The 26,491-nt window shown below is 36.8% G+C and overlaps 1 protein-coding gene across 3 annotated transcripts in view; it reads right to left on the minus strand.

Moving 5' to 3' along the window:
• Positions 1-271: 271 nt before the first annotated feature.
• Positions 272-26,491, minus strand: part of FBXL4 (F-box and leucine rich repeat protein 4) — a 67,609-nt gene continuing 41,389 nt past the window's right edge. For 2 of the 3 annotated variants that reach the window (XM_019929457.3, XM_019929456.3), the window contains 4 exons: positions 25,542-25,755; positions 9,224-9,295; positions 5,435-5,747; positions 272-818 (listed from right to left, as the gene is read on the minus strand). In XM_019929457.3, the coding sequence (XP_019785016.2) occupies positions 655-818; positions 5,435-5,747; positions 9,224-9,295; positions 25,542-25,755 (763 nt within the window). In that variant the 3' untranslated portion in view covers positions 272-654. The remainder of the gene's footprint in view (positions 819-5,434; positions 5,748-9,223; positions 9,296-25,541; positions 25,756-26,491) is intronic. The other variant, XM_019929458.3, reaches the window with a different exon arrangement.

Here is a 26,491-nt window from a genome sequence, read left to right on the forward strand (position 1 = left end):
ATTTCATTTAATAGTTTACCTCGTGTTCTTGATTATGCCCATATTTTACTACTGTTATTATCCAGTAGTAAAATAGATAAATATATCAGAAGAAAACTGGAAAAACTGAAAACTTTCAAGTTGAAGAATTAGTGTATCAACGTAAAATATAATCTTAACAGATAAAAAGTAAGATTCTTTCTCCAACCAACTCTGACAATTTTGTACATACCAAAAGAAATACTGGCCAGGTCATAAGGCTTATAATTAATAAGGCATCTTTACATGGAAGTGTGAAAAATTAACTTTATTCTTGCATAAATATCATGATATTTTATTGTTCAAAGTGCTCCTTTCAAAATAAGTTAAAATATTTCCATATTACTCTTTTATTAAACATCTAGTTATTGACTAAAGCACAATATCACTGATTAACATAAGACAAAAATAATATGAGCCACTCACATATTCTTGAAGGAAAGTGCTTACAATATTTTGTGAAAACATTTGTTTACATCACTGATTTAATGATTTAATGGACATGTCCATATTTTTCTTTAAAATCCACAAATGTCTTAAGATATTCCCACCATTATAAAAACTAAACAAAACCAACCCCAAAACAAAACCCTACAAAAGCACATTAATTAATTTTATTATAAGACATATATGAAGTCACTGAGTAAAGCTCTTTTTTATAAACACTTTTGGAAAGCTCACATTGAGTTCTAGCACAGCTCTATTATCAATCTGTGAACAGAAGGACACATCAAGTAAGGAAAGATCTTTACAAGATTCCAGGAGTTTTCTTAAAGATGCTGGACTTACCATTCTTGTTCCTGTTTAAAAAAAAACAAACAAAATATTATATAACACATATAATATCCTGATAAAAGTCCCTTTTTATTATTTAAAATACACTTAAAATAGACTTTTACAAATTAAAAACATTTCTTAAAACAAGACTTCATATTGAAATAGTCCTGTTAAAAAAATAAATAAATTTCCCAGCCAAATTGGTATCTAGGACCTGAATTTTGTCAATCTCTACCCATTCTTATCTTCATTCCTACCTCCTACCCTTTCCAATCAGCTCCTCCAGACTTTCCTATTTCTGTTCACCCCAGTTCAAAACTGTTCGCACATCTCATTTTCCTGAACCCATGGGTCAAATCAGACAGCAATACTTAATGATTCAACCTCTAATTCCATGCAGTGCAATTACTGAGCAACTACCCTGCAGAAACTTGTTTCAGGCACTGGAGATACAAAGATGAGTAAGACACGTGTCTGCCTTAAGGAACTCATTGACTAGAGTTGAAAGCAAATAACTACAACACAATTTGATAAGTTCTACAGTAAGTGGTAGGTATAAAATGTCATTACTGGAAGACAAATGATGGAAGATGAGTACTATTTAGCCCATGTTAAATCTGAAGTGATTATGAGATATTCGGATGGGTTATAAATCATATAAATTATGTAAAGCACCTGATGCACGGCAGGCACTCAATAAGTACCAAATATCACTAGGCTCTAAGATGTCATCTGTTGTAACTATAGCTTTTCTAAGGAGAAAAAAAAATCATCACAATCGTATTACACATATATACCTGGGATGGGGATTAAATGTTCTGAAACACTAGTCTATGCCTTTTTCTCTGAGAAATCCTTTCTTCGCCCCTCCCGCCATGAGAAGGGAGAAGTAACTATACTTCTACCAGAAGCTGTAACTATACTGCTACCCTGGCTGCGATTGGCCCCATGATAAACCAATGCAGATTCTCCTGGGAATTTAGAATTGGGATTCAGTAAAGCCTCCAGTGCCCATTTGATCTCTTGAACTAAAGACATGGAAAACTGGGTCAGGGCTGCTATATTTAGCCATGTGTACCCAGAGGAACAGAGATGGCCAGCATGACAAGAAAAGAACAAAGCAAAACCAAAGGGAGAAGCAGACACAAACGTCTCTGTAAGTGTACAGCGGCAGAGGGTGTGGCTTAGGGACAGGGGCCTGAGTATGCAGGATAGGAGAAGGAACGAAAAAGAGAAAAAAGCTTCCTCGCCTTTTGATGGTTTTCCAGTCTCTCCTGAGGTCTGACCATACCCAGTTTCTACCCATGGGATCTGAGATGGACACCTGTATCTTCATAATAATCGCCTTTTTCGTATGCTTAAGTTATCTTGAGGGGGTTTCTGTTATATAAGATCAGAGAACCTCACCTAAGCCATTTGGCTCTGTGGAGATTTTCACCTAGGGCTGTGACTTTTTTCTATTTGCCAGTCTTGGTCATTAGAATCTGAGTTTCCTGATAAATTAGGAGTTCCTAAAGCCTAAGAGAATGCCAGGGAAGGAAGTCAGAGATTGAACATTTAACTGGGCTAGGGTCACCTGTCCTACGTTTCCAGGGTACTTTGTGCTGTTGTTTTGTTATCCACTTAGGACACAATTTTGTTTTCAGTCAGCTTGCTCCTTCAGGGCACTGAATATCTCCAGTGTTTAAAATAATGCCAAACATAGTATATGCTCAATAAGTGTGTAATGAATGAAAAAATGAAGGAATGGTGGTTAACTGTCCGATGCCATCACCCTGGTATAGACCCTCGTGAGATGGATTATTGAAGCTAATCTCTTTGATTTTGATTTCTTCCTTCTCCAATTCACCTACTACTCATTTCCAGATAAGTATTCCTAAAACACAGCTCTAAATAATATCACTCATATCCCTAATTAAAACCCAGTAAAACCTCTTCCTTGTTTAATTTTGTGCATACTTCTCATCCTGGTGCTCAAAACTCTCCAGGATACCCTCCATTATACCAACATTCTAGATCAAATTAGACTGCCTATTCTCTCAAGATATTCTGTACTTTTAACACCTTTGCTTTCGTTTCATGCTATTCATGCTGCCTAAAATGCCCTTCTCCCCCAATTTCCTGCTCACTTTTTAAGGATACCTTTCAAATATCTATTAATTAGCCTTTTAAGTTAGGCTTTTCCTTATTTCTCTGATCATATATATACTCTCTTTTCTTTGAGCCCCATCAAAGTGGACTTGCTTCTGGCTTGCATTACAGTTACTTATATGCTTGTTTTATTCCTTCTTGCTAGGTTTTCAACTCCTGAAGACAGGGACTGTGTCTTATTCGGCTTTGTACTGATCGATAAGTACGTTTAGTATGACGAAGATTTGCCACTTAACATTCATATGTGCTAATCACAAAATGACAAATAAAATAATGAATATCAGCATGGTTTAACTAAGAATCCTTTTTTTAAAAAAAAAATAAGGATTCTAACACTAAACGATGAAAGGAGACCAAAAACAACAATAAAAGTAAAGAAAATATAGCACAGTGGTTAGAAGCATAGACTCTGGTTCAAGTCCAGATTCCTTACTAGTTATGAGCCCTGGGCAAATCCCTTAACCTATTTCCACCCGTTTCCTCCTCTGTGGCTAATAATAATATCTACCTCATAAGGTTGTTGTGATGATTAAATCAGTTAATATATGCTCAGAACAGTATAAAGCACACAGTCATGTTGTTGTTAACAATATTAATTATTGACTACTAGTGATATTACTTTTTATTGTGCTCTTTATATTTGAAATAAGATGTTCCAATATATTCGCATGACAGTCGTCTTGCATCGGTAATTAGATTTGACATAATAAATAATGATACTGCCTTGCTCTTACGCTCATGAAAGTCACAAATGTCTTCAAAAAGAAGTCTTTATACTTCGTACCTGCTTTTCTTTTATGTCTCTGTCAAGTAATTCATACATTTATAGACCAAACTTAGGCCACCTGACAACGGAACCCACTGCTCATCACAACTGTGCTTTTGTTTTGGGATCAGTGTTACCGACTTCTCTGGTAGCATCTCTTTCAGATACTGGCTACTCTCCATCTCAAGTGTATGTTTTTGGGTTTATTTGAGGGTTTTTGGAGGGAGAATTGTAAACTAGATTTTAAACAACAATGGCACCATCCTCTGAAGTGAAGCCTGATGCAATTAGTGATCATTTTAAAAGGCCCTTGACTGCCTTTCCTCATTGTCCCTGTGAATTCATGACTTTTTCTTGAATGTTTCAAAATAATTACCTTATTAAAAAAAAGTCTAGGCTAATTCAAGCGGGAAGGTAGATAGGCAGGCAAAGAAACAAGCAAGGTAAGTGGTGTGGTGTTTTGAAAAGACAGTACTGACTGTGGAGACAAAACCCTTGTATGTGAACCCTTGCTCTGCCACATATTAATTGCTGGCTCCAGTATCCTCATCTATGAAAAGACAATGATACCCAGCTTCCTGAGCGATGAAGGTTAAGGAGAATATAACACAGATGAAGTATCTAGCCTAAAGTGTACATATAATAGGCAAGAATTTCTCCCTAAGTTTTTTCAGTCAACTGTTTTTATTGATTTTTAAAATGTTATTTGTTTTTATTGAAGTACAGTTGACTTACAATATTGTGTTAGTTTCAGGTGTACAGCACAGTGATTCAGTAATTTTTGCAGATTATATTCCATTATAGGTTATTATAAGACACTTGATATAATTCCAGTGTATATATCCTTGTTGCTTATCTATTTTATATACAGTAGTTTGTATCTGTTAATCCCATATGCCTAGTTTCCCCTTCCTAAATTTCTAAGCAAGAATTTCTGCCTACAAGGAACTTGAATAAGTAACATGCAACTATATAAGCAACATCTACAAATGTACCATAAGCCTGGACTGTGGAGAGATTTTAACTGAAACTACAAACGTAAGTGTTGAAAATCTTCAGGTTTCCCTTTGGTTGAATGTTGAATAAACAGTAAAGGATATAATTAGCACTTCAAGGACTAATCTGCTAGTATTAATAGATCACTAGCAACACAGCGCGAGTGCTATTCGGGTTCGCCACCGTGTGGGCAATTACAACCGTGGCGTTGCTAGCACTTCCGGCCAGTGTCAGAAGTAACAAAATATCACAGGGTTTCTGGCTGTAAATTGCAAAAAAGACACAAGGAATCCCAGCACTGGGAAGGATTTTCAATAGCTCTGCCTTAGGGCAGAACTATTCCTAAAAACTAGAATCATCAGGGATGGAAATTTCACAAGATTCCTTAATCAAGAATTTAACATCAAGAAGCCATATGTGTGTGTGTGTGTCCTGAATTCATTAAACAAACGGATTAACTTCTTATCTGTCAATAATAATAATAGAGAACACAGCTCACACAAATTCTCACTCTTCTTACTAGACCAAGAATTATGGTTATTTAGAGCTTTCTCATAGGTTCAACTATAAAATTCTGCTACTGCCCTCACTCTTTTACTTAAGTACAGTTATAATTATCAGGACAACATTTTTATTGTATCCAAGAACTTCTTTTCTCCCTATAAAAAGTCTGAGGTTAGTTTTTATGTCAAGGCTTTAAAAGAAATTTATAGATTGTATCCTTACCTAGTATGTCCAGTTGGCGTAATCTGGTACAATTACATGCTAGTTCTTCAATGTCTGTGTCACACACAGACCTGTTAGCTGTTAGAAAGAGTTTCTGCAAGTTTGGAAGCTGGCGTGCCAGTTTGGCAAAGCAGCCGGTGCTGCTCTGCAGAGTAGGGCACCATCCGAGGTCAAGTTCCTCCAGAAGTGGACACCCAGAAGCCAGCTCTGCTATCCCGTTCTCAGTAATGTTCTTACATCTCCACAGATCCAGAGTCCGGAGTTTTTTACACTTGGCTCCTATCATGCTAGCTATCACGTCATAGTCTTCAATCTGGAAATCAAATAATTTCAATCTTTCCCATATTATGCTCAGAAACACAAACTGTTTTGAGCACGTTAAAGCATTCTTAATCATCTCCTGTTGTTTGCTTCTGTGCAAACATACCCACACTGTCATTAACACAGATGTGCCCACTCATCTCACAGACCTGCCACCGTTTCGTAAAACAGCGAGAGTAATCACTTACTTAAAAATCCATTTAACAGAATTCCAGACAGAGGACGTTAATGAATGAAATCCCAAAGCAGTCTGAAATCCTCAGTCCCTCTTAAAGAATTTGAGGATTATGTATTGTCCTTGTATGCCTCCCATTTTGACGGTAGCTGTTGCTACGTTGATATGTAAGATCTCCCTGATAAAGGTATGCACTTAGCTAGGCTCTAAAATAGTAAGTGAATATGCTGATGGTACTAATAAGGATACTCGTTTTGGGTTAAAGGAGGCATTTGGGGACTGAAAATGCAACCTGAAAAATAATTTAGATTGTGATAAGTTAGCTGCTGTCAGTTATTGGAGGTGTCCAATGATTTACCTCATGATCGTGGGATAAGCTTCTACTATTCAAGAATTAAACATTTCAGTTCATGGGCTTTGAATGTTTTAATAATGTTTCTTTAAACAGATTCTTTTAGGAGTTTCATTTGATTTTGTTATAATCAGGTATCAGCATTATCATCAGAAGTCAAAAGGAAACGAAACAGCAAACATTTCCAATGATTACTTCCTTTTGTCCATTTGTTTATTCATATTTTCATCTCCGATGTGCTGGGAGCAACAGTGAATCAAAAAAAAAAAAGACTGTGTTCACATTTCTTGGAAAGACATACAGACACATAAATGAGCAAAATAAATTCAGAGAGTGATAAGTAAAACAATAGAACAGGTGACATGAGAGTGATCAGAGTGGCAGAGGTTGAGGGAGGGAGTGGTGGCTGCCGGGATCTCCGGGAATGAGCGTGGCTCATTCAAGGAACAGAAATATGATGGGTACACGGCCCAAGGGGAGTGAGAGAGAGGGCAGGCTGTGAAGCCAGAGAGCTACGCAGGGGCCAGGCCATCAGGCTGTGAAGGACTTTGAATTTTTATTTTAACTATAAGGAGATCAATGGAGGGTTTGAAACAAATATGATTCACATTAAAACAAAAACCCCTCCGGACTCTGGAGGATGGTCTAAGGTGGGTATGAATGGAGGAGGAAGCCCAGTGAAGAGGCCTGCACTAGCGCAGAGGAGAGATGCTGGGTCTTGGATCAAGGTGAAGCAGTGGCATTGGAGAAGTGGACAGGTTGGGGGCTATATTTTGAGTCAGAACCAAAGAGCTGATAGATTAGATACAGTGGTGATGATTTCTAAGGTTCTGCAGGAACAATCATGCAGAAGACCACGAGAAATCGATTTGGGTAAATACAACTATCTTCTTAAGTGAGTGCACCCAAACAACACAAAACTGTAGCTTTGATCATTAGTGCAGCCAATTAGCTTCTTTAGGAAGAAGCAAATTAAAAACTTTCCAAAACCCATGATTCTGATTGCTATTATTTTGATAGTCAAAAATAAAATATCAAATGAATCATCCTGCCTTTTGGTCAGCTGACAGGAAAGAAACTGAAATAAACATGGTACTAAAGTATCAACCAAGAGCTGTCTGTGTTACTGTCCTGGTGAACCCAGACCTGCTGTGAAGAACAGTACTTCTGTGACAGTATGAAATGTTTCAATCATCACGTTAGTAGCAGTATCAGCAATATTAGCAGTATTTCTGAACTTCGAATGTCAAGTCCTTAAAACTTCATTTCCTGGCAAATAAATATCAATTGTAACAATACTGGTAACTACATACTTTAATTTAAAAATGGCCTATTTATCTGAAGTAGCATTTCCCATACCATATTACATAATAATAGATGTAACATGAAAAAATGGGCTCATTAGTCAGGTAAAGTTGGAAAACACTGGTTTAAGCAAAGGCAAACTGTTTCTTTATTGTAGGACATACCATTGAAAACTCCAGGGGGAGGATATAGGAGCATCGTTTCCTAATTTAGACCCAGAATTCCTATTCCCCCATCTTTCCCCCTACAATACACAACTTTTTAACTTGAATATCTTTTAGGACTAATGTTCCATAGGTCAACTTAGGAAAATGCTGACTTCAACTACACCTAACTCCAACTATAAACATACATAATTCCAACTCGAAAGTGTCTGTGATTAGAGGCCTGCTTTTCTAGAGAATGCTGCTCTAGGTTATGCGGAGGTAATTAACAGGCAGAATAAGATACCTCTGGCCAAAGTCAAAGCAGGGTCCTTACCAATCTAAAGAAGGCAGGCTAACAATAAGCAAAGTCCAAGTGACAGTAACTGGTTCGTATGTTGTCACAGAAAGTGCCATGGAGTGTCACTGAGCCCATCTAGAAGAGCCACTAGAAGGACCCAACAGAAGCCCATGAAATGCCTAACTAACGTAAAAAGTTGACCAGAAGGGAAACCTAATGCTGAGTTAGTGGGCTCTCAGATTGTTTCCAGAGACCGGGATGGGCCTGAGCCCATACATGGGGTTTAATAAGGCCTAAAAACTTCTCCGATATTGCAACCATCCTGCTTATTCAGGTCTTCCTAATAAGTGGATGCAAAACTGGAATGGTTTAGGATCTCCTGAATCTGCTTTGGGTATGGGGGGGCAGGTAAGAAAATAAAGAGGAATGGATCGCTCCACAGTCAGTTATATTGGGAGATGCATTTCCTGTGAGTGTGCATGCATGCACACACGCACACAGGCTCACACGTATGCACACACGCGCACACAGAGTTCTCCTGTCCCTTGAGTGCCAGTCTTATTTATTAACCATGTAATTTAGTTGAAAAACATTTAATTCATCCCATGAACTCTTCCAATGACATATAAATTATAATTTTATATCTGAAAGGAGTTTCAAGATTATTTATTCCAACAGTCCCTACGTTTTTGGATTTCACAGACCAGTAACGTTTTAAAGAAATTAGTTCCAACATAGGTTGGTGTCCATCTTTTCATCTTACTCAGTAAGGACAGTGAAACAAACAAAATAAACCTATCTACTATCATCAGCATTTCCAGAAAATAATCTCTGAACTCAAAAACTAAAATTAGCTTTGTGAAAAACTTACCAGACTACTGGCATTTGGGTATGATTGATATATTATTTTGTAAAGAAGCCCAGAGAGCTAAATAGCTTGTCTGAGATAACATCTGGCTTGAGGCAGAACCACACTCTTTGCACCACACTATACTCCTTTCCTTGTTCTCACAGATAAATACTGTCAAAGACAAATTCTCCCATTTAAGAAAAATGTTTTAAAGCGGGTTGCACATAGTTATCCATAAATCTGAAAAGCTGTGGGTGGGTGTGGGGAGGGTCAGGATAAAAGTCACCCATGGGAAGAAAAAGAGAAGCAGCAATTGAGAATAAAGAATTTTCCAATACTTACCATGACACAACTACCCAAACTGAGGTGCTGAAGCTCTGAACAGAAGTTCAAAACGCTGAGCAGGGCTGTTTGCTGCCATCAGGAACCACATCAGAGGCAAATAAGGAAAGGACAAGAAAGTGAAACAAAGAGAAGAGGTCAATTAGACATTAAAGGCTGTCACTGCTTTTCCTGAAATAGAGCTCAAAACCTTGGTTACAAACACCACAAATGCCATTTAATGAGTCCCCAGGTGTTCACACCATTGATTGGCTTGGAGTCAAGGTAATCATTACTTGTCTCCACGTAGTAAGTCCTCACTCTGTATATGATTTTGCATGCCCTAAAGACACCTATATTCCCTATGACCTCTCAGTGCATTTTCCAAACGTAAGCAATTTGAAAGCCTGGTGAAGACTGAACAAGACAAGCTAAACCAACCCTCCCTCGCTCCAAAAAAAAAAAAAAGCACGAAGGGTTGGTGACAACTGTAGAACAGCGGCAGCTCTGACATTCACTGATCAGCTGCAGGCTGATGGAACTGCCAATAGCCACCCCAAATCAGGACTGAGCCCGTGACTTTAATGTCAAAGAATTCTCTTTGTTGACAAGGATCCCAACAGCCATCGAGCACCTGTCACTAGCACCATGCTAACTGAAACGTGCACTTTCTAGTCGTGTTCCTGCCATTTCAGCCCATCCATCCTGTGCAATGGAAACGGTCTCACCACTAAAGAAACCCAAAGGTGTCCGAGACTGCTACATAATCATGGTTCCTGAAATATCTCTGAACAGTCAAAATTTCACTTGATGACATGCCTGCCATGAAAAATTTAAAAACGAGCAATGCAAAGCATTCAGATTTTTAGTTTTTCCTTTTATAAATTAAAAAAAAATACTACACAAACATGTGGCAAACTTTCTAAACATCTGAACTAAATAAATCATATCTAACAAAATTAAGATGATATTATACAGCCTCTGTTTAATCTATTCCTAGTGTTCAGAAGTGAAAAAATTATCAGTTGGGGAGGGATTGAAGAATGTGCCAATGACAACACAAAACATTTATTCAGATTCTTATTGAGAAAATAAAGTAACAAAGTACTTCATTTAAAATAAACTTAGGGCAAAAATAAAATAATAGTAGTTATAATAGGCCCTAGATTGGTACCAAACTTAAGACTAATTGTTTCACTGTTGTGCATTTTTTAAAATTTAAGCAAAAAAAAAAGTTTATATTGATTTTATGCTTAAGTTTCAACACAACTTATAACATTTATAAGACAATGCCATGTAGCTCTCAGAATGTTGACATCAGAAGAGGTATATGAAGATAAGTTTCAGATTCTCCATAATACTTAGCTATTTTAACATACTGATGGGAAAATGACATTAGGTTTGTTTTTATTAAAGTACCAGATCTTATCACAAAGTTGTTTTATAAGATTTTCCCAGAGCAAGATCCAGAACATAGTAGAGAATTTTTAGAGAGGATTCCACATACTCTTGTGGATAAGAAATTTTAAATTAAAAAAATACATATACATATACCTCATTCATGATTCATGGAAATTGTTTGGTCATTTATTTTTAAATTCCTTACAATGAAGAACCTCAAATATGTGACAAGTACAAAAGTCCAAGACAACAAACACCCATGTAGTCACAACTCAGATTTATCAAATCTTAACATTTTGCCTTCTTTGCTTATCTACTCTATTTGTGTATCCCTCCATCCATTCACATACTTTCTCAGAAGTGACCTTTATCATGACTCAGGGTTTAAAAACATGCTTGAAAATTACATAACTTTACTATACATTATGATCACTTTTGAATTAATATTCTCATAATTATGTATCTAAAAAACACCTATGTAAGGGTAGATGCATTTCAAGTCGTAGAAGAGGAATTAATGGCCTATTATACTTATTCAGGCAAATATTTTACAATAACTTATACAGTCTGCATATTAAATTGAGAATTAAAAATACATTTAGGGCTTCACCGGTGGTGCAGTGGTTGGGAGTCCGCCTGCCAATGCAGGAGACACGGGTTCGAGCCCTGGTCCGGGAGGATCCCACATGCCACGGAGCGGCAGGGCCCGTGCACCACAACTACTGAGCCTGCACGCCACAACTGCTGAGACTGCATGCCACAACTGCTGAGCCTGCATGCCTGGAGCCCATGCTCCGCAGCAGGAGAGGCCACCGCAATGAGAAGCCCATGCACTGCAACGAAGAGTAGCCCCCGCTCACTGAAACTAAGGAAGGCCCGAGCGCGGCAACGAAGACCAAACGCAGCCAAAAAGAGAAAAACAAATACCGCATGCAGCCAAAAATAAAATCTAAAAAATAAACAAATTTATTTAAAAAAAATTCATTTAGTAGTAGAATTATCATTTTTCATTCCTACCTTAAAAAAGGAATTAACATAGAACGTAAGAGATTCATATTGAATATCACACATCTTTGCTAAATAAGAGATGTGAGATCAAATGCTGAGACCAAGCTATAAGGGGATAAGGATGACCTTGGAAGGGATGCTGTGAGGAATGTAACAAGGAGTCAAATAGAGATAAATAAAAGGGTTGACTGGTAGCAATGAGGTGAGAAAGCACAAGTTAACAGTTTCCTGACTTTCTCCAGCAGAGCTCAAGATAAGCCAGAGACGGTGGGAGTACCCAGGTATAGAGTACACATCTATAGATCAGCTTGCAATCTCTCCAAATCCAGCTAACCGATTTCCTCCTAGAATATCTTTAGTATCTTCTTTCTCTATGCTATTAGTATTCAGAATTAAAGTACTACTATTGATGCTAAAGCAAAAAGGAGAAACTACCTCTTCACTTCCAGACATAAAATGACCTGATTTTAGAGAGACCACAGTCTCAGTGATTTAGAGCAGTTGAGAAAATACTGCTCATGGGCCAAATTCAGCCCATTGGTTGTTTTTGTAAATAAAGTTTTATTGGAACATGGCACACCCATTCATTTATGTATTGTTTATAGCTGTTTTCACACTACAACAGCAGGGCTGAATAGTTATGACAGAGACCATATGGCCTGCAAGGCCCAAAATATTTGCTATCCAGCCCTTTGCAGAAAGAATTCGCCCACCCCCAATTTAAGAAAACAATTCTACCTTAACGAGTACTTGCATCACTTTTACCCTTTTAGAACACACAAATAGATGGATTAAACCTATATTAAGCATACTACAAAAAAAGGTATTCAGAAATAAAAACTGAACAATTTTATGAACCTTTTACTTAAGACTTAAGATATCTTTTAGCTTCCCAAATTGACAAATTCTGCTGGTTAGACCTGTAAAATTCAATATAAGCACAAGAGTAGCTCTATAAAATTAAAACACAATTTAAATAGTTAGCAGCTTTAATAATGCAATGCAGCAGATTCATTTTCAAATGAGTTTGCAATTTTTAAACAAAGGCCAACCTTATTTAAATCACTGTGGAACCGGAGTCACTAAGAAGTGACTGGCTCCATGTTAATTTCTTTTACAAAATTTTCAAAACATACTCTAGGTGAAGCTGGCACCTGGTAGTAGGATTTATGTTCATAAAGAAAGAATCCTTTGGGGACTTCCCTGGTGGTCCAGTGATTAAAAATCCGTCTTGCAATACAGGGGATGCTGGTTTGATCCCTGGTTGGGGAACTAAGGTCCCACATGCTGCCGGGCAACTGAGCCTGTGAGCCACAACTAGAGAGCCTGCGTGCCACAACTACTGAGCCCGCACACCACAACTAGAGAGAAGCCTGCGCATCAAAATGAAGAGCCTGTGTGCTGTAACTAAGACCTGACACAGCCAAAATATAAATAAATATTTTTTAAAAAAAGAAATAAAGAACCCTTTTATATTCAACCTAAAATTTACCTACTAACTCTGTTCAGCAGCCTCAAAATCCAATGGATAACTATTAAGTTATAGAGAATTATTATTGCCTCTACTTGTTACAAGGAAATTTATTAAGAGGTAAAAGAAGGCAGGAATTCAAATTTTCATTGACAGCTTTTTAAGAGATGCTACCCATAAAGTTCAAAATCTCCTATGCTCTACACTACTAAAGTGCTAAGCAAAAATACTTAATAAAGTGATAACTGATACTTATTATACTCACATAAATGGTTTAGATATTCCAGATTTGTAACTTAGTAGAGTTATAATTATGCATACCATAAACATTTTATAATGAGACCTTACATAAACCACATATGCAATGCTGTGTTCATATTTTATATTAATGCAGGTTTATAATTATTATAACTAATTAATAATTTTTGCAATTAAAAATTTTTGCAGTTAAAAATTAACTGTTGCTTATCTTTAATAAAGAATACAACCCTTACTTGTAACACTCAGTATAGGAAGATAGGATCCCAAGTCTGTATTTCTCTAAGTCCTGATTCCTAAGGACTTCCCTGGCAGTCCAGTGGTTAAGACTCCGTGTCCCTGGTGGCTGAGTGGTTAAGAATCCGCTTGCCAATGCAGGGGACACTGGTTCGAGCCCTGGTCTGGGAAGATCCCACATGGGGCGGAGCAACTACGCCCATGCGCCACAAATACTGAAGCCCTCACCCCTAGAGCCCGTGCTCCACAACGAAAGAAGCCACTGCAATAAGCCCGCACACGGCAACAAAGAGTAGCCCCCTCTCCCCGCAACTAGAGAAAGCCCGCACGCAGCAACGAAGACCCAACACAGCCAAAAATAAATAAATAAATAAATAAATTTATTAAAAAAGACTCCGTGCTCCCAATGCAGGGGGCACAGGTTCCATCCCTGGTCGGGGACTAGGATCCCGTATGTTGCATGGCACGGCAAAAAACAAACAAATAAACAAACCATGATTCCTAGAAAGCATCTTAAAGAAACAGATGTTTATATATCACAGACATGCACCAGCTAAAACAGAGAGACTAGTGACATCACCTGATCACAAGTATACTTTCACTGATGATATATTTCAAACATATCACAGCAATAACTACAAGTAATGAGATAGGATTTTATAAAAGTATGCTGATTAAATGAAAATTTATAAATTTACAGAAGAAATACCACCAAAGAAATCCTAAGAACACAATCACTCAATTATTGTAATTGAAGATCCAGCTACATATATGTATGAATTTCTCTTTCTCTAATTTAATTTTTTTTTGCCCCCGTGTTCCAATCTCTAAATTTGGGGAAGGGAAATATAGAGTAAAAGTTGAAGTATTTTAAGACCTATTTAAAGTAGTTGAAACTAACTATATTTAGAATATTTCAATTCAATTACCTTATAGATATTTGCTATAAACCAAATTGTCCTTTTATACAGTTTAAATATATAATACAGTATAGTTTATATACTGATACATAATCACAACTTGAAAATAATATTGTCTTTTATAGGTTAAACCTGAAGATCAGCATTGTGGTAGAAAAGTAAGACTTCTGATTGTTCTCTAAAAAGAGAATGTTCAAGATCATAAATGACATAAATTAATAAACTCTTACACATGCCTTTGAGGAAAAAAAAAGGGAAGTTCTCTAAACCTAACTGTAGACCTACCCTAAACCACAGTCTCAGAAATTTTAGTATAAGGTTCAAATAATGTGTTAAATTCCAAAAAGCCGTATGTGTGAAAGAACAAAACCTAAGACTAAATCACACACATTTGCCTTGCCCTGTAGTCGCCTTTCAGAGCCTATTTTTACCACTGTAGTGGATCTCTCCTATAATAATACAGTTGAAGACATCTTTGCTCACAGATGACTAAACTGATCAATTTCCATATCAACCCATGATGGATGATGGCAGAGATGTGCAGTCAAAAAGTCATGGCAGTTTGCACACCGGCTGGACTTGACTGTAACCTTACTGCCTATATAAAAGAAAGAATATTTTGATCAGAGGGGTAAGGGTTGGACCACCAAGGGAGCATAGGAATCTGAAGCACACATTGGTTGATTGACACTGTTCATCTAAACGATGCTCAGCTGAAGAGGGTGCACTGGTCCAAAGACTTTATCTATTTTCTTCCAAAAGCATGTCTTTCCTTCCTGTTAAGAGGATGGTATCAATCTGTTTTGTGTTGATGCCTTTAAGCATTGAAGTCACATAACTAATGCTCACTGTTCTCATTCTGAACTCACCAGACAGGTCTTATAACTGTAATTTGGTTTCCCCTGTGACATGCCAACAGTGAGAGAATGTGTTAATCAGCTATCTCTAATGAATGTGTCCTTACCAGGTAGATTTCTTATACCCGGTATACTGGTTACTGTCATGAATGTGGATGATAATGAATCTGACCCCCAAGAAGCTTCTCAACTGTGACTGAATCATAGCCCATCATGCAGGTCACACACACTCAATCCCACCAAAAGGCCTGGTACTTCCCACTGGCACTTCTATAAAGCAATCCAGGATAGAAAAGAAGTAGAGACATATTCTTGCCTGGAGACATAAAGACTTTTAAAAGTTTGTTAGTTTTAGAATATAATATAGTAAAAGTTATTAAAATCTTAATTCTTGATTCTGTTTAAGAACAAAGTAATTATTAATATCTTTTGTTTTATATGTTGTCTAGCTAAACAAATCTGTCTGAAATGGACTGCCTTTCAGGTGACAGCTAATGACAGCCTGCATTAGTCAATTTAGGTGACCAAAGTAGGATCTTCCTGCTTCAATTGTTCCATCTTAGTTAATAATAAGCAGTGGCTCTGGTGAGAGGCCACTCCTTTCCTTAAGTCTGTTAAATGCACTTGCTCTACTAAAAGAAAGACCATCCCTGCTTCTACTTACCAATATACAGGAATGTGTTCTCTAAATCAAATAAGAACGCAGTCAGGAGAATACCATTATCTATGTGTCAGAAAGCAAATTCGTGGCACTAAATCAAATCATGCTGTTTGCAAAAGACAGTTTATGTATCTTTTGTGGGAAAGCTCAGGTGCTTTCATTAACAGACAGGGTGGTATGCATTTTTACTTATATATTCACTCTGCTGGATAAACTGGCACAGAAAAAAGAAACTAGGAGGAGAGTGTTGATATCCAACAGAAGTAGAGATCAGCTACTTTTGTTTGTCTTCTAGCTCCTGAAGATGAAGGCAGTGGGGTCCTTGAAACTGTCATCCCTGCCTAGCAGGTCAAGTAAACAGTTGCTGAACCACATTTATGGATTACTGTCATATACTAGTCCCCTACAATACCTATAATCAGTTTTTGCACTACTTCAGATCCTTTCAATTTATGCTCTATCATTCTTGAAGTGAGGCAATCAAAATTGGATGCAGGTGTTCCATTTATAACTCCAAATTTTAAAAAAACACTCTTGGTTTTCTTGTCTGCTGCTAAGCAACAGAATGACATTCTTACTGAGCTACCTATCATGCCCCATCTCACCCCCAACTTCAGACGTTTTTTCTAAGCAACAGAATGACATTCTTGCTGAGCTACCTATCATGCCCCATCTCACCCCCAACTTCAGATATTTTTTCCCAAACAAAGAAAAGGTAAATAAGCTCAAATTCCTAACACTAATCCAGATTGTTTTAGACAATGCAAAGGACTTCTCTTGAAGTCACTTTTTATGCAATATGTTAAAAAGTTATCCTTATGCTATCCTTTGTAAGTTGTATTAGTTTGCTAGAACTGCCATGACAAAGTACCATAGACTGGGTGGCTTAAACAACAGAAATTAATTTTTACAATTCTGGAGGCTAGAAGTCTGAGATCAAGGTGTCAGCAGGGTTAGTTTCTTCTAAGGCTTCTCCTCTTGGCTTGAAACTGGCCATCTCCTTCCGGTGTTTTCATATGGTCTTCCCTCTGTGTGTGTCTGTGTCCTAATCTCCTCTTCTTATAAGGACACCGCTCATATTGGATTTGGCCCCATCCTAATGACCTCATTTAACTTAATTACCTCTTTAAAGGCCCTACCTCCAAATACAGTCACACTATGCGGTACTGGGGGTTATGACTTCAACATATGAATTTTGGGGAGACACAGTTCAGCCCATGGCACAAGTGTTTACGAATAGGTTGCAGGTATATGTCCCTTCAGGGGTAAAAGAGAATTATATCTTCTACCTTATTTTCAAATGGTTCAGGAAAAATATATGCATATAGTAGGCAAACCTACTTTTTATGCCACTTTTTGTAAGTCTAAAATTATTTCAAAATAAAAGCTTTTTCCTTTTAAGTATTTAAAAGTCTATTTAATGAGTTAAATTTCTATAGCCCTCCTCTCATGAGCATACATCATCATGTATGGCTAAAGAAGTACTTGCAGTTAATGTTTATCATAAATAATAAGAATCTTGTGAATAGAGATGAAAAGGACTAAAGGTACTTAAAGTCTTTCCAATCATTATATACCTCACTGTAGTATAATTACTTCTTTGTCACGAATGGCAGAAGAAACTAAGTACAACTAAAGTTCTCCTTCCTGTTTGTTCTAAGTTCCCATCTTTTGCCTAAAAGTCTTGCCTACACAATTCTAAAAGATCTACCAAATTCAGTAAAAAGAAAATTACTGCATTTAACCACTCATTTCACTAGTTATGCTGGGATCACGCAATAAACAGGGTCTAAATCTCAGCTTGAGGGTCATTTCTGTCTCTCCATCACCTAGTACTATCTTGTTTTTCACCAGGCATACATTTACTGCTCCGCAACTGCTGAAATCCAACAAATGTATACCCCTAACTCTGAAAAGAGGTTATTTAATGATTTTCTTTTTTTGGTTGATGTTATAAGAAGACATTTGCTATTTCTCTGATGAAGCGATTTTTCATCACAATCCTAAACATACCTAAAGAAAGAAAAAGATCTCATGAAATAAACTAACCAAACAAATAGAACTATATTTCACTATTTTTTAGAGCTAAAAATTCTGGACAAATACAGTTCAAATATTTTCTTACAAGTTTTCCAAGTTGTAGATCCACCCACCCCTCTGCTTAGTTGATGTGGTTATTCTGTAGAAAGACAAACTTACGCTTACTAACTTAGCAAATAAAGAAAAAATGAATTGACAAGCGAGAGTTATCACTCATTCATTCAACACAAGTTTACTGAATATCTACTAGACATATTCACTATAGTGAATACCAGACACTGTTCTACGTACTGGTTGTAAAAAGTAAACAGTCAAACATGGTCCCTCCCATTAGGGAGTTTATAAGTTAGGAATGAACATCCCTTTTACCAGAAACAGATCATAAGTGTGAAAGCAGTAATTCGGCCTAAATCTCTCTTAGCACATGATGGAAAAGATATTCCTATTTAGGAAGACCTAAAAGAATACTTCACAAAGTTGGGAATGATTGTGTAGGACTATGCTGAGTAAACCTACACTATCATTTTCACATTTACACAAGTCCATCTAATTTATAAAGTGTGTTGTTGTTAACATGTACGACCTAATTTGGTCTTCTCAATAGCCTATGTGATAGGCTAAGTTTTTTTTTAACAGATAAACTTTTAGCTTAGTATAAGTGACTTACCCAAGCACATAAATCTTTCAAGTGGGAAAGTCAAGAGAAGGACTGAGTTTTTTCATTCTGTCCCATCTGCCACAGATTGGTCGCTTCACCCTCCTCTGATAGCCTCAAATGCTTCCCTCTGTCCCAACCGATTTCCCCATCAGTGAGGGGGCTTCCCTGGATGTGGGAATCTCTCCCCTGCTTCAGCTTCCCACCCCTCCACCCCCCGGCGTGCAGGTCCCATCCCGCTTCCTCTCCTCCTCCTTCTCCCTTCTTTCTTTCATCACACCCAGTTATACGGGGATCTTTACAGTCTTTCCCAGTGTCCAAGGTCTTCTGCTAGTGTGTAGCTGGTGTTCTGTGAGAACTGTTGCATCTGTAGATGTACTCCTGATGCATCCGTAGACAGAGATGAACTCCACGCCCTCTTACTCCTCCATCACCTTGGAACTCTCTAGGACTGAGGTTTTTGACACTGATCTCTGATACAGACGAAATAACAAATATCTTCCCAGCTTTTAAATTATCAAATAATGTCTGAATCAACACCCAGACCTACTGCTAAGCAGTTTTAACCATACCTAAAGTCTGAACAAGATCCTACTGCTGTTTCCTCTCACTGTAGGGTACTAGCTATGGTATTAGCCAAAGCAGTGGAGCTGGGGAGAAAAATCTTAATGAGCTAGGCCAGGTCATAAAAGGCTGTGCTCAAAAATTGGTGACAATGACACTTGGGGCTTGTTTTAAGGTTGCTCTCACACAGTTGACTATCAAAGCAGCAATTAAGCAGTACAAATGAAATGCACTGGGATAGAGCCCCAGTGTCTGACAAGGTTACACATGAGGCTCAGTGGTCAATGCAGCAGGCCTTGTTGGTAAAATGTCAGGTACAGAGAAGACCAGTGCTCTGGGCCCACTGCCTGTTTCACCGTTGGCTCAGGGAGGTGCTACATCAGCACACCAGGATCCACCTACCTGCATACGAGGCAATTCTGACCCTACTATAGTTTTGTTCTCCTGCATTCTCATTCTTATTGAGTAACCAGACCTGCAATAGGTCTGGCTCTACCTAACCACTTAAGAACACACTACCTGGACATCAACAATGCACTCCTTTACATGCTAAAATATTTGGGGAAATTATATGTTCCAATGCTGCTCCCCACTATAGTGTAATATTGAGAGTTGGCCTATATATATATATGTATATACCATGTGCTTGAGGTAGTTCATTAAGTATGGACTCTACAAACTATTACTTAAATTATACTAAATGTAATTTGAATAACTAACTTATTATAAATTCAGAACTAAGACTTCAAACTAAGTTTGTTCATAATAAAAATAAAAGGCAAAAGTCCATTTGTCTATAGTAGATATTTTAGACTAGAAAATGTTTACAGACTATAACTTAATAGTTTGCATTTTACACGGGATCAAAATGTTGTGTATCTTATTTACAATGTTATATTTCCTTACCAATTATGGATTAGAAAAGGATTAAGCAGTAAAGAGAAAAGCTCTATTTTAGATAGACAGCCAAGCTATTAGAATAACTACTATTCTATGCTCTTATGTATCTTACAATTTTCACTGTAACTCTGAGGCCACCAAATCTGGGTTCAAATCCTGACTTTAACTTATTGCTCTGTGCCACTGGGAAACATTAATCTTTTGGGACCTTCATTTCATCATCTGTACGATTTAAGAGTAACACTCTTAGACTCAATAGACTAGTGTAAAGGATTAAATAATATGCAGAATGTCTAGGACAGCAAACAACATATTCAGTTAAGTTTTCCCAAACTTTGGGACTAAAACCCAGGTCTCCAATATCCTCTAAAGCTATATTCACTATGCACACAGATTTGCTTCAATCTTATAAAATGGCATAAATACATTACATTTATTAATGTAAATTATATATAGGCACATAAATATAACTCTACTACATCATAAATCTGACCTCTCTGAAGATTATACACTATAATAGAGTCAATATTTTGAAATACTAATTTTTTCTTATTTTATAATTATGTAGTGTTTAGAAAAACAAGGGTAAAAGTGGCACTGGATAATATGTATTCCTTTAAAAAAAAAAACCTCTCCCAGGAAGTTCAAATTCATATCTTCTTTTTCTCCTCATATATTTCCTTAGAGCCATCACAGGCATCTGAAGTCAACTGCTATTCCTTCTTTCCAAGACAGTTTATAACACCTGAATGTACTGCCAGCGATTACGTGGAAGGTTTAGAGAGAAGCCAATCCCCTAAATCTTGTCTTCTCACTCTGTTTTCTCCCATCCACCAACATCATTGAGTGCAGGACTGAAGCAGTGAACATATGGAAGGGAAAAGGGGGTGACATAATGCTTTGCCTAAGTGACAAGGGAGGTGCTTATGCTGTGGCTTCTGTTTGTTTTAAAAGAGACCAGCTGATTGTGTTGTCTTTTCCCTTTATTCCTCTGAGTTACTTGGTGCCCGTGGGGGAGTCTGATGCAGATCCCAAGAATGACAAGATAACAGAAGTGAATAAAGTATAGGCAGAGAGACCTGGGAAGCTGTAAAAGTAAACACTGCCTGGGTAGGTTTTTCTTAATTTTGAATTTTGCCATTTATATCACTAAGATGACACTATTTTTTATTTTATTGTAAGTCAACTGTAGATCAATGAAAATCAATTTTATAATTTTTTCTATGTACTAAATGTCAGAAAAATTGTGTAGGGTAAGTTTATAAATGATTTTATGGTATTTTAGCAGATAGACTAATAAAAACAAACTTTAACAGGTAGTAACATATGGTACAAACCAAATTTTACTTAATGCAGTCATACAGTGATTTCACATCTATGTTTAAGTAACTGAGGGAAGCTGAGCTGATGCTATTTAGACTTGGATGCATATGTATAGGTCTCCACTCGAAATGAAATCTCAATTCCTATAAATCACACTTTTAAAAAAATATGTAGTCATATTCTATCAGTTTCTTGGGGTAAATGGAAGAAAACTGTGGACTATGTAATGATTCCCTGACACTTAGATCATGTTAATTTATGACATTTCAAAAGCATCACATGGAATACATTTTTACAAATCATCACAGATGTAAGATGCCTAGCAAGTTGATATAATTTCTTGGTTTTTACCCGATTTTTCTTCCTGAAGGTTCACTTATTAATGAACTATGCTACATTTCTTCTTAAAGTTAAATTTAATCAGAATATTTTAAAATGAGGCATCATCTTGCTCAGAGGATATCAGACACACAGAGCAATATAAAACAGTAAATACACCAGTAAAAAGCAGGTGTGGCATAATTTCAGAATAGATAGGTCTACCCAAGAAAAGATAGCTGACAATTTTACACCCACATAAATGACGAGTCATTTCACCACAGACCAGTGAAAACATGGGCTAACACTATCTTTAAACTGGCATTCAGGGACAATAGTCCTCTCATTTTACAAAGAAAGAATCTTGGAATTTGAGAGACTATGTGAGTTAAGTTTGTCACTGGTAGGGCCAGAACTAGAATCAAAGTCTTCTTTCCAACAAAGCAGGTCACCAGTTAAACTTTAGGTAAAAATTTTGCCCCAAACCAGGAATACTATATTCAGACTTCCACAGATTAGTTTAAAAACTACGTCAAGCTAAAGATATCTACTCTGATCTACCAATAAAAAATGCTACACACCCAGATGGTTTTATAGATAAATTCTATCTAACAGATAATTCTCATTTGTTAAAGTTATTCCAGATCAAAGAAAATGATGTCAGTGTCACAAATCATTTTGCTAAGGTGTCATAATCCCAGCTCCAAACCTGACAAAATGGCATGAAAAGGAAAAACACAGCTCAATTTCATTGAAGAAAGCAGATGTAAAAACTATTGATAAGTCTTAACTCTTAAAGAATATTTACAATGAACCAGGTACTGTTGTAGACACTTTATATATATTAAATCAGTTAATCCTCATAACAACTCTTTGAAAGGCATACTATCATTATCTCCACTTTACTGAAGCACAAGGGGTCAAGAAACTTTCTCAAGGTAACATAATTCGTAAGTGATAAAGCTAGAATCCAAAATATTGGATTCTAAGTGATAAAGCTTGGCTCCAAAACATTAGGAAAATAACCCAGCTGTGTATTAAGTTAAAACATGTAGGACAGGGCTTCCCTGGTGGCGCAGTGGTTGAGAGTCCGCCTGCCGCTGCAGGGGACACGGGTTTGTGCCCCGGTCCGGGAAGATCCCACATGCCGCGGAGCGGCTGGGCCCGTGGGCCATGGCCACTGAGCCTGCGCATCCGGAGCCTGTGCTCCGCAACGGGAGAGGCCACAATAGTGAGAGGCCTGCGTACCGCAAAAAAAAAAAAAAAAAAACATGTAGGACAATTATACTGCAATAAAGATGTTAAAAAAAAAATGTAGGAATTACTGCAAGAATGTAAGGATTGTTCAACATGTCATTATATTAATAAATAAAAGAAGAAAAAAGATCAGTGTGGTAATGGAGGCTTTAAAATTTTTAAATACAATATACATTTTTGATAAAAATATTCTTAATCAAATGAGAATGATAAAGACTACTTATCAGAAAGAAACATCAAACAATATATAAAATTAGTAAGCTACATGAGGAATTTCTATTTAGTTCACTAATGAAGCTCCAGTGCCTACAGCAGTGCCCGGCACGTAACAGGCATGCAAATATTTGTTACATAAATATTAAAAAAAGAAAAAAACATTCCCTCTATATTAGAAATACAACTGGTATACCTATTGTGACTCTATTATTCTACACTATTTATGAAGTTCTACTAAATGTAGCAACACTTTAAATACTGGAACAGAGAGAAAAAGTATATTATTTTCCAGATTATATAACTGTATCATTAGAAAACCCAAAAGATATAAGTTATTAGAACAATTATAAGCATTCAGTAAGGTGAGCAGATACAAGATAAATATACAAAAACCCAATTATTTTTATATTAATTATGTTTAAAAACCCAATTATGTTTATATTAACAATAACCAATTAAAATTAAATAAAATAGTATCTGAGACTAAAAAATAGAAGGGTTAAATTTAACCAGAAAGATATAAAACCTAAGTGAAGAAAACTATAACATGTTCTTGGATGTAAAACAAGACCTATATGGGCAGATAGGAAGCCTTATTACAGAGCAAAATGAAATATAATAAAGGCACTGCTAATAAAATCCTTGCTGAAAGATATATCTGAAAGAATAATACACAAGGATTTTTTTTTAAGTTTAAAAAGAATAGAGAGGAGACTTTCCTAACACATAGTAAAACATACTACAAAACTGCCACACTCTTACTACTGTTATTAGTAGCTAATATTTATTGAGAGGTTACTATGTGTTCAGCACCCTCTAAGTACATCACAGGTAATTAATTCTCACAATGACCCTGTGAGATCTGTATTTTTATTATCTCCACTTTAGATATGGGGAAACAGAGAGATTGAATACTTGGCCAAGGCAACATTCAAGACAGGCAAGGGGTCACTAGAGTGGGGTACACCATTTTGGAAAAGTAATTTGGCTATTTAAATCTTTACTGAATGGCCAATCTTTACCAAGTATGATACTAGATACCAGGAACACGGCAATGAAAGAGACAGACAAGGGTCCTACCTTCATGAAACTTATATCCCAATGTGAGGAGACAGGTGATAGTATGAAAACCAATAAGATAATCTCATAGAGATAAAGTTGCTAAAAAGAAAATACACTGTGGGTGATATGACAGAAGCAAACTAGAAGGAGGGGGGAGGGTTACCTTTTATCAATGTCTAAGAAGCCATCTCTGAAAAAAAAAAATTTAAGTTGGACATTGAGTTGAGAAGAGGGCAGCCATGTAATGAGCTGGAAGGATATTCCAGACAGGCAGAGGAGAAAAAGCTGTGAGCTGGGACTGGATCAGAATGTTCAAGGAATAGAAAGAAGGCCAACATTACTGGAGTAGAGGAAACAAGTATATGGCAGTAAGTGGATGTTTACCACAGGGGCTCAGGCACATACTGTGACCAGATATACCACTTACAGAACTCTATCCAATAGCAATAGTAACCGGTACATATAAATCTCTGTGCAAAATAATGTTATCGCTAGATGGTTTGTAAAAGAAAAACAGCTGGAAAAACCGACATGTTGACCATTTGGGGAACAGTTGAGTAGATTATGGTAAAATGTAATATGTATACATATAGCTGATCCACTTTGTTCCACAGTAGAAACTAACACAACATTGTAAAGTAATTATACTCCAATAAAAAAATAAAATGAAAACAGTCAGGTGGTAGTATATGTAATGACCTGGTAAGATGTCCTAGAGCTATGTGAAAAAAAGCAAGCAGATCAATAAATATTTTTCTTTAATGAGACTCCTAAACTATGTATTAGGGATCTTAACTCCAAAGTCTGGTCCTGGATAAACTCCACTTTGCTTCCTCCCACTCCAAGCAAATGTTCTCCTACATACTTTCCTCCCACCTCTTTCTCTAATTCATTCCCTGCCAGCATTTCGGCTCACCTCAGCCCATTGCTTGTTTCTTTACCTACAAACATGAACAGCATGACAAAAATTCTAAGAGCACAGAGGATAACGTTTTCTTAAAATGAGAAAAACCCACAACACAACAGACTAATTCTGAAATGACTGAATCAGCCAGCTCTAGTGATTTTAGAATAGTCTGGTTGCATCATATACTTAAACTATTTGAAAATCAGAAATCACATTATTATGAGCAATTACAGGTAACTAAATATTCGGTTGGCTATTAACACTAGCAGAGGTGGAAATCTTACCTCTACTTTTGTTCGATAGAGAACGAGCCGTTTCAGGCCACATAATTTGGCAATGTGGTTGAAAGCTTGAGGCGGCAGTTTATCACAGGATGAGAGATTGAGGTCCTGTAGATTTAGACACATCTCAGAAATAATCTCCAAGCAAGTTTCATTAAGGAAGTGGCTGCAAGATAATTCAAGACGCACTAATTCAGATCCACAGACCTTCAGAAACCTGTAAAAACAATGTTCCATGTGAACTGCATAAAACTAAAAGATATTTTTTGCAAGTACTTTGGAATTATATCGACTCTAAGCAGTCATCTTCAGAAGAATAGATTTCTATTAGGGAAAATTAAAAACTTGTTTCACTTAAATTCTCATTTACTGCATGCCAAAACAGGCACGGGTAGGCTAACATATATCAACCTAAGAAGATAAAATGGATTCACATCACATAAAAAGTCAGCTACTGCTAAGTGGGAAATTAAGAAAGCAGAGGGTGTTTTTCGTCTACTTACCTGTAATTCACATCTGAGCTGGGAGAGCCAATAAACAAAACGTAACAAAACTCTAAACTCTTGGAAGTTATGTCTCCCTTAACAGTACCCATTCAGGACTGGATAATTTATTTGGAATGTGGCACACAAAGTGTCATCTCTAAATGACCTGAAAACAAATCAGACTAGCCTCCTCTCAACTAAGAAAATTTCTGGGTTGGCTTCACTCTACTGTTGAGATATGTTCCTTGTAACTGATACTATTTAATGCCTAGACTGATGTTGAAATTATTACAAGATATTCAATTGCAGCTTCACACAAAATACACAGAAATAACTTCATGTGGAGGACACAAAACCCTTTATCAGAGTAGTAATAACAATATTTATCTTCATTACGTTACAGATGGGGGGAAAACAGGCCTTTCCATAATCATCATCTGATAATAAAAGTAAAATGTGAGCCTACAA

The sequence above is a fragment of the Tursiops truncatus genome, chromosome 12, assembly GCF_011762595.2.
Source record: "Tursiops truncatus isolate mTurTru1 chromosome 12, mTurTru1.mat.Y, whole genome shotgun sequence".
NCBI classification, from domain to species: Eukaryota; Metazoa; Chordata; class Mammalia; order Artiodactyla; family Delphinidae; genus Tursiops; species Tursiops truncatus.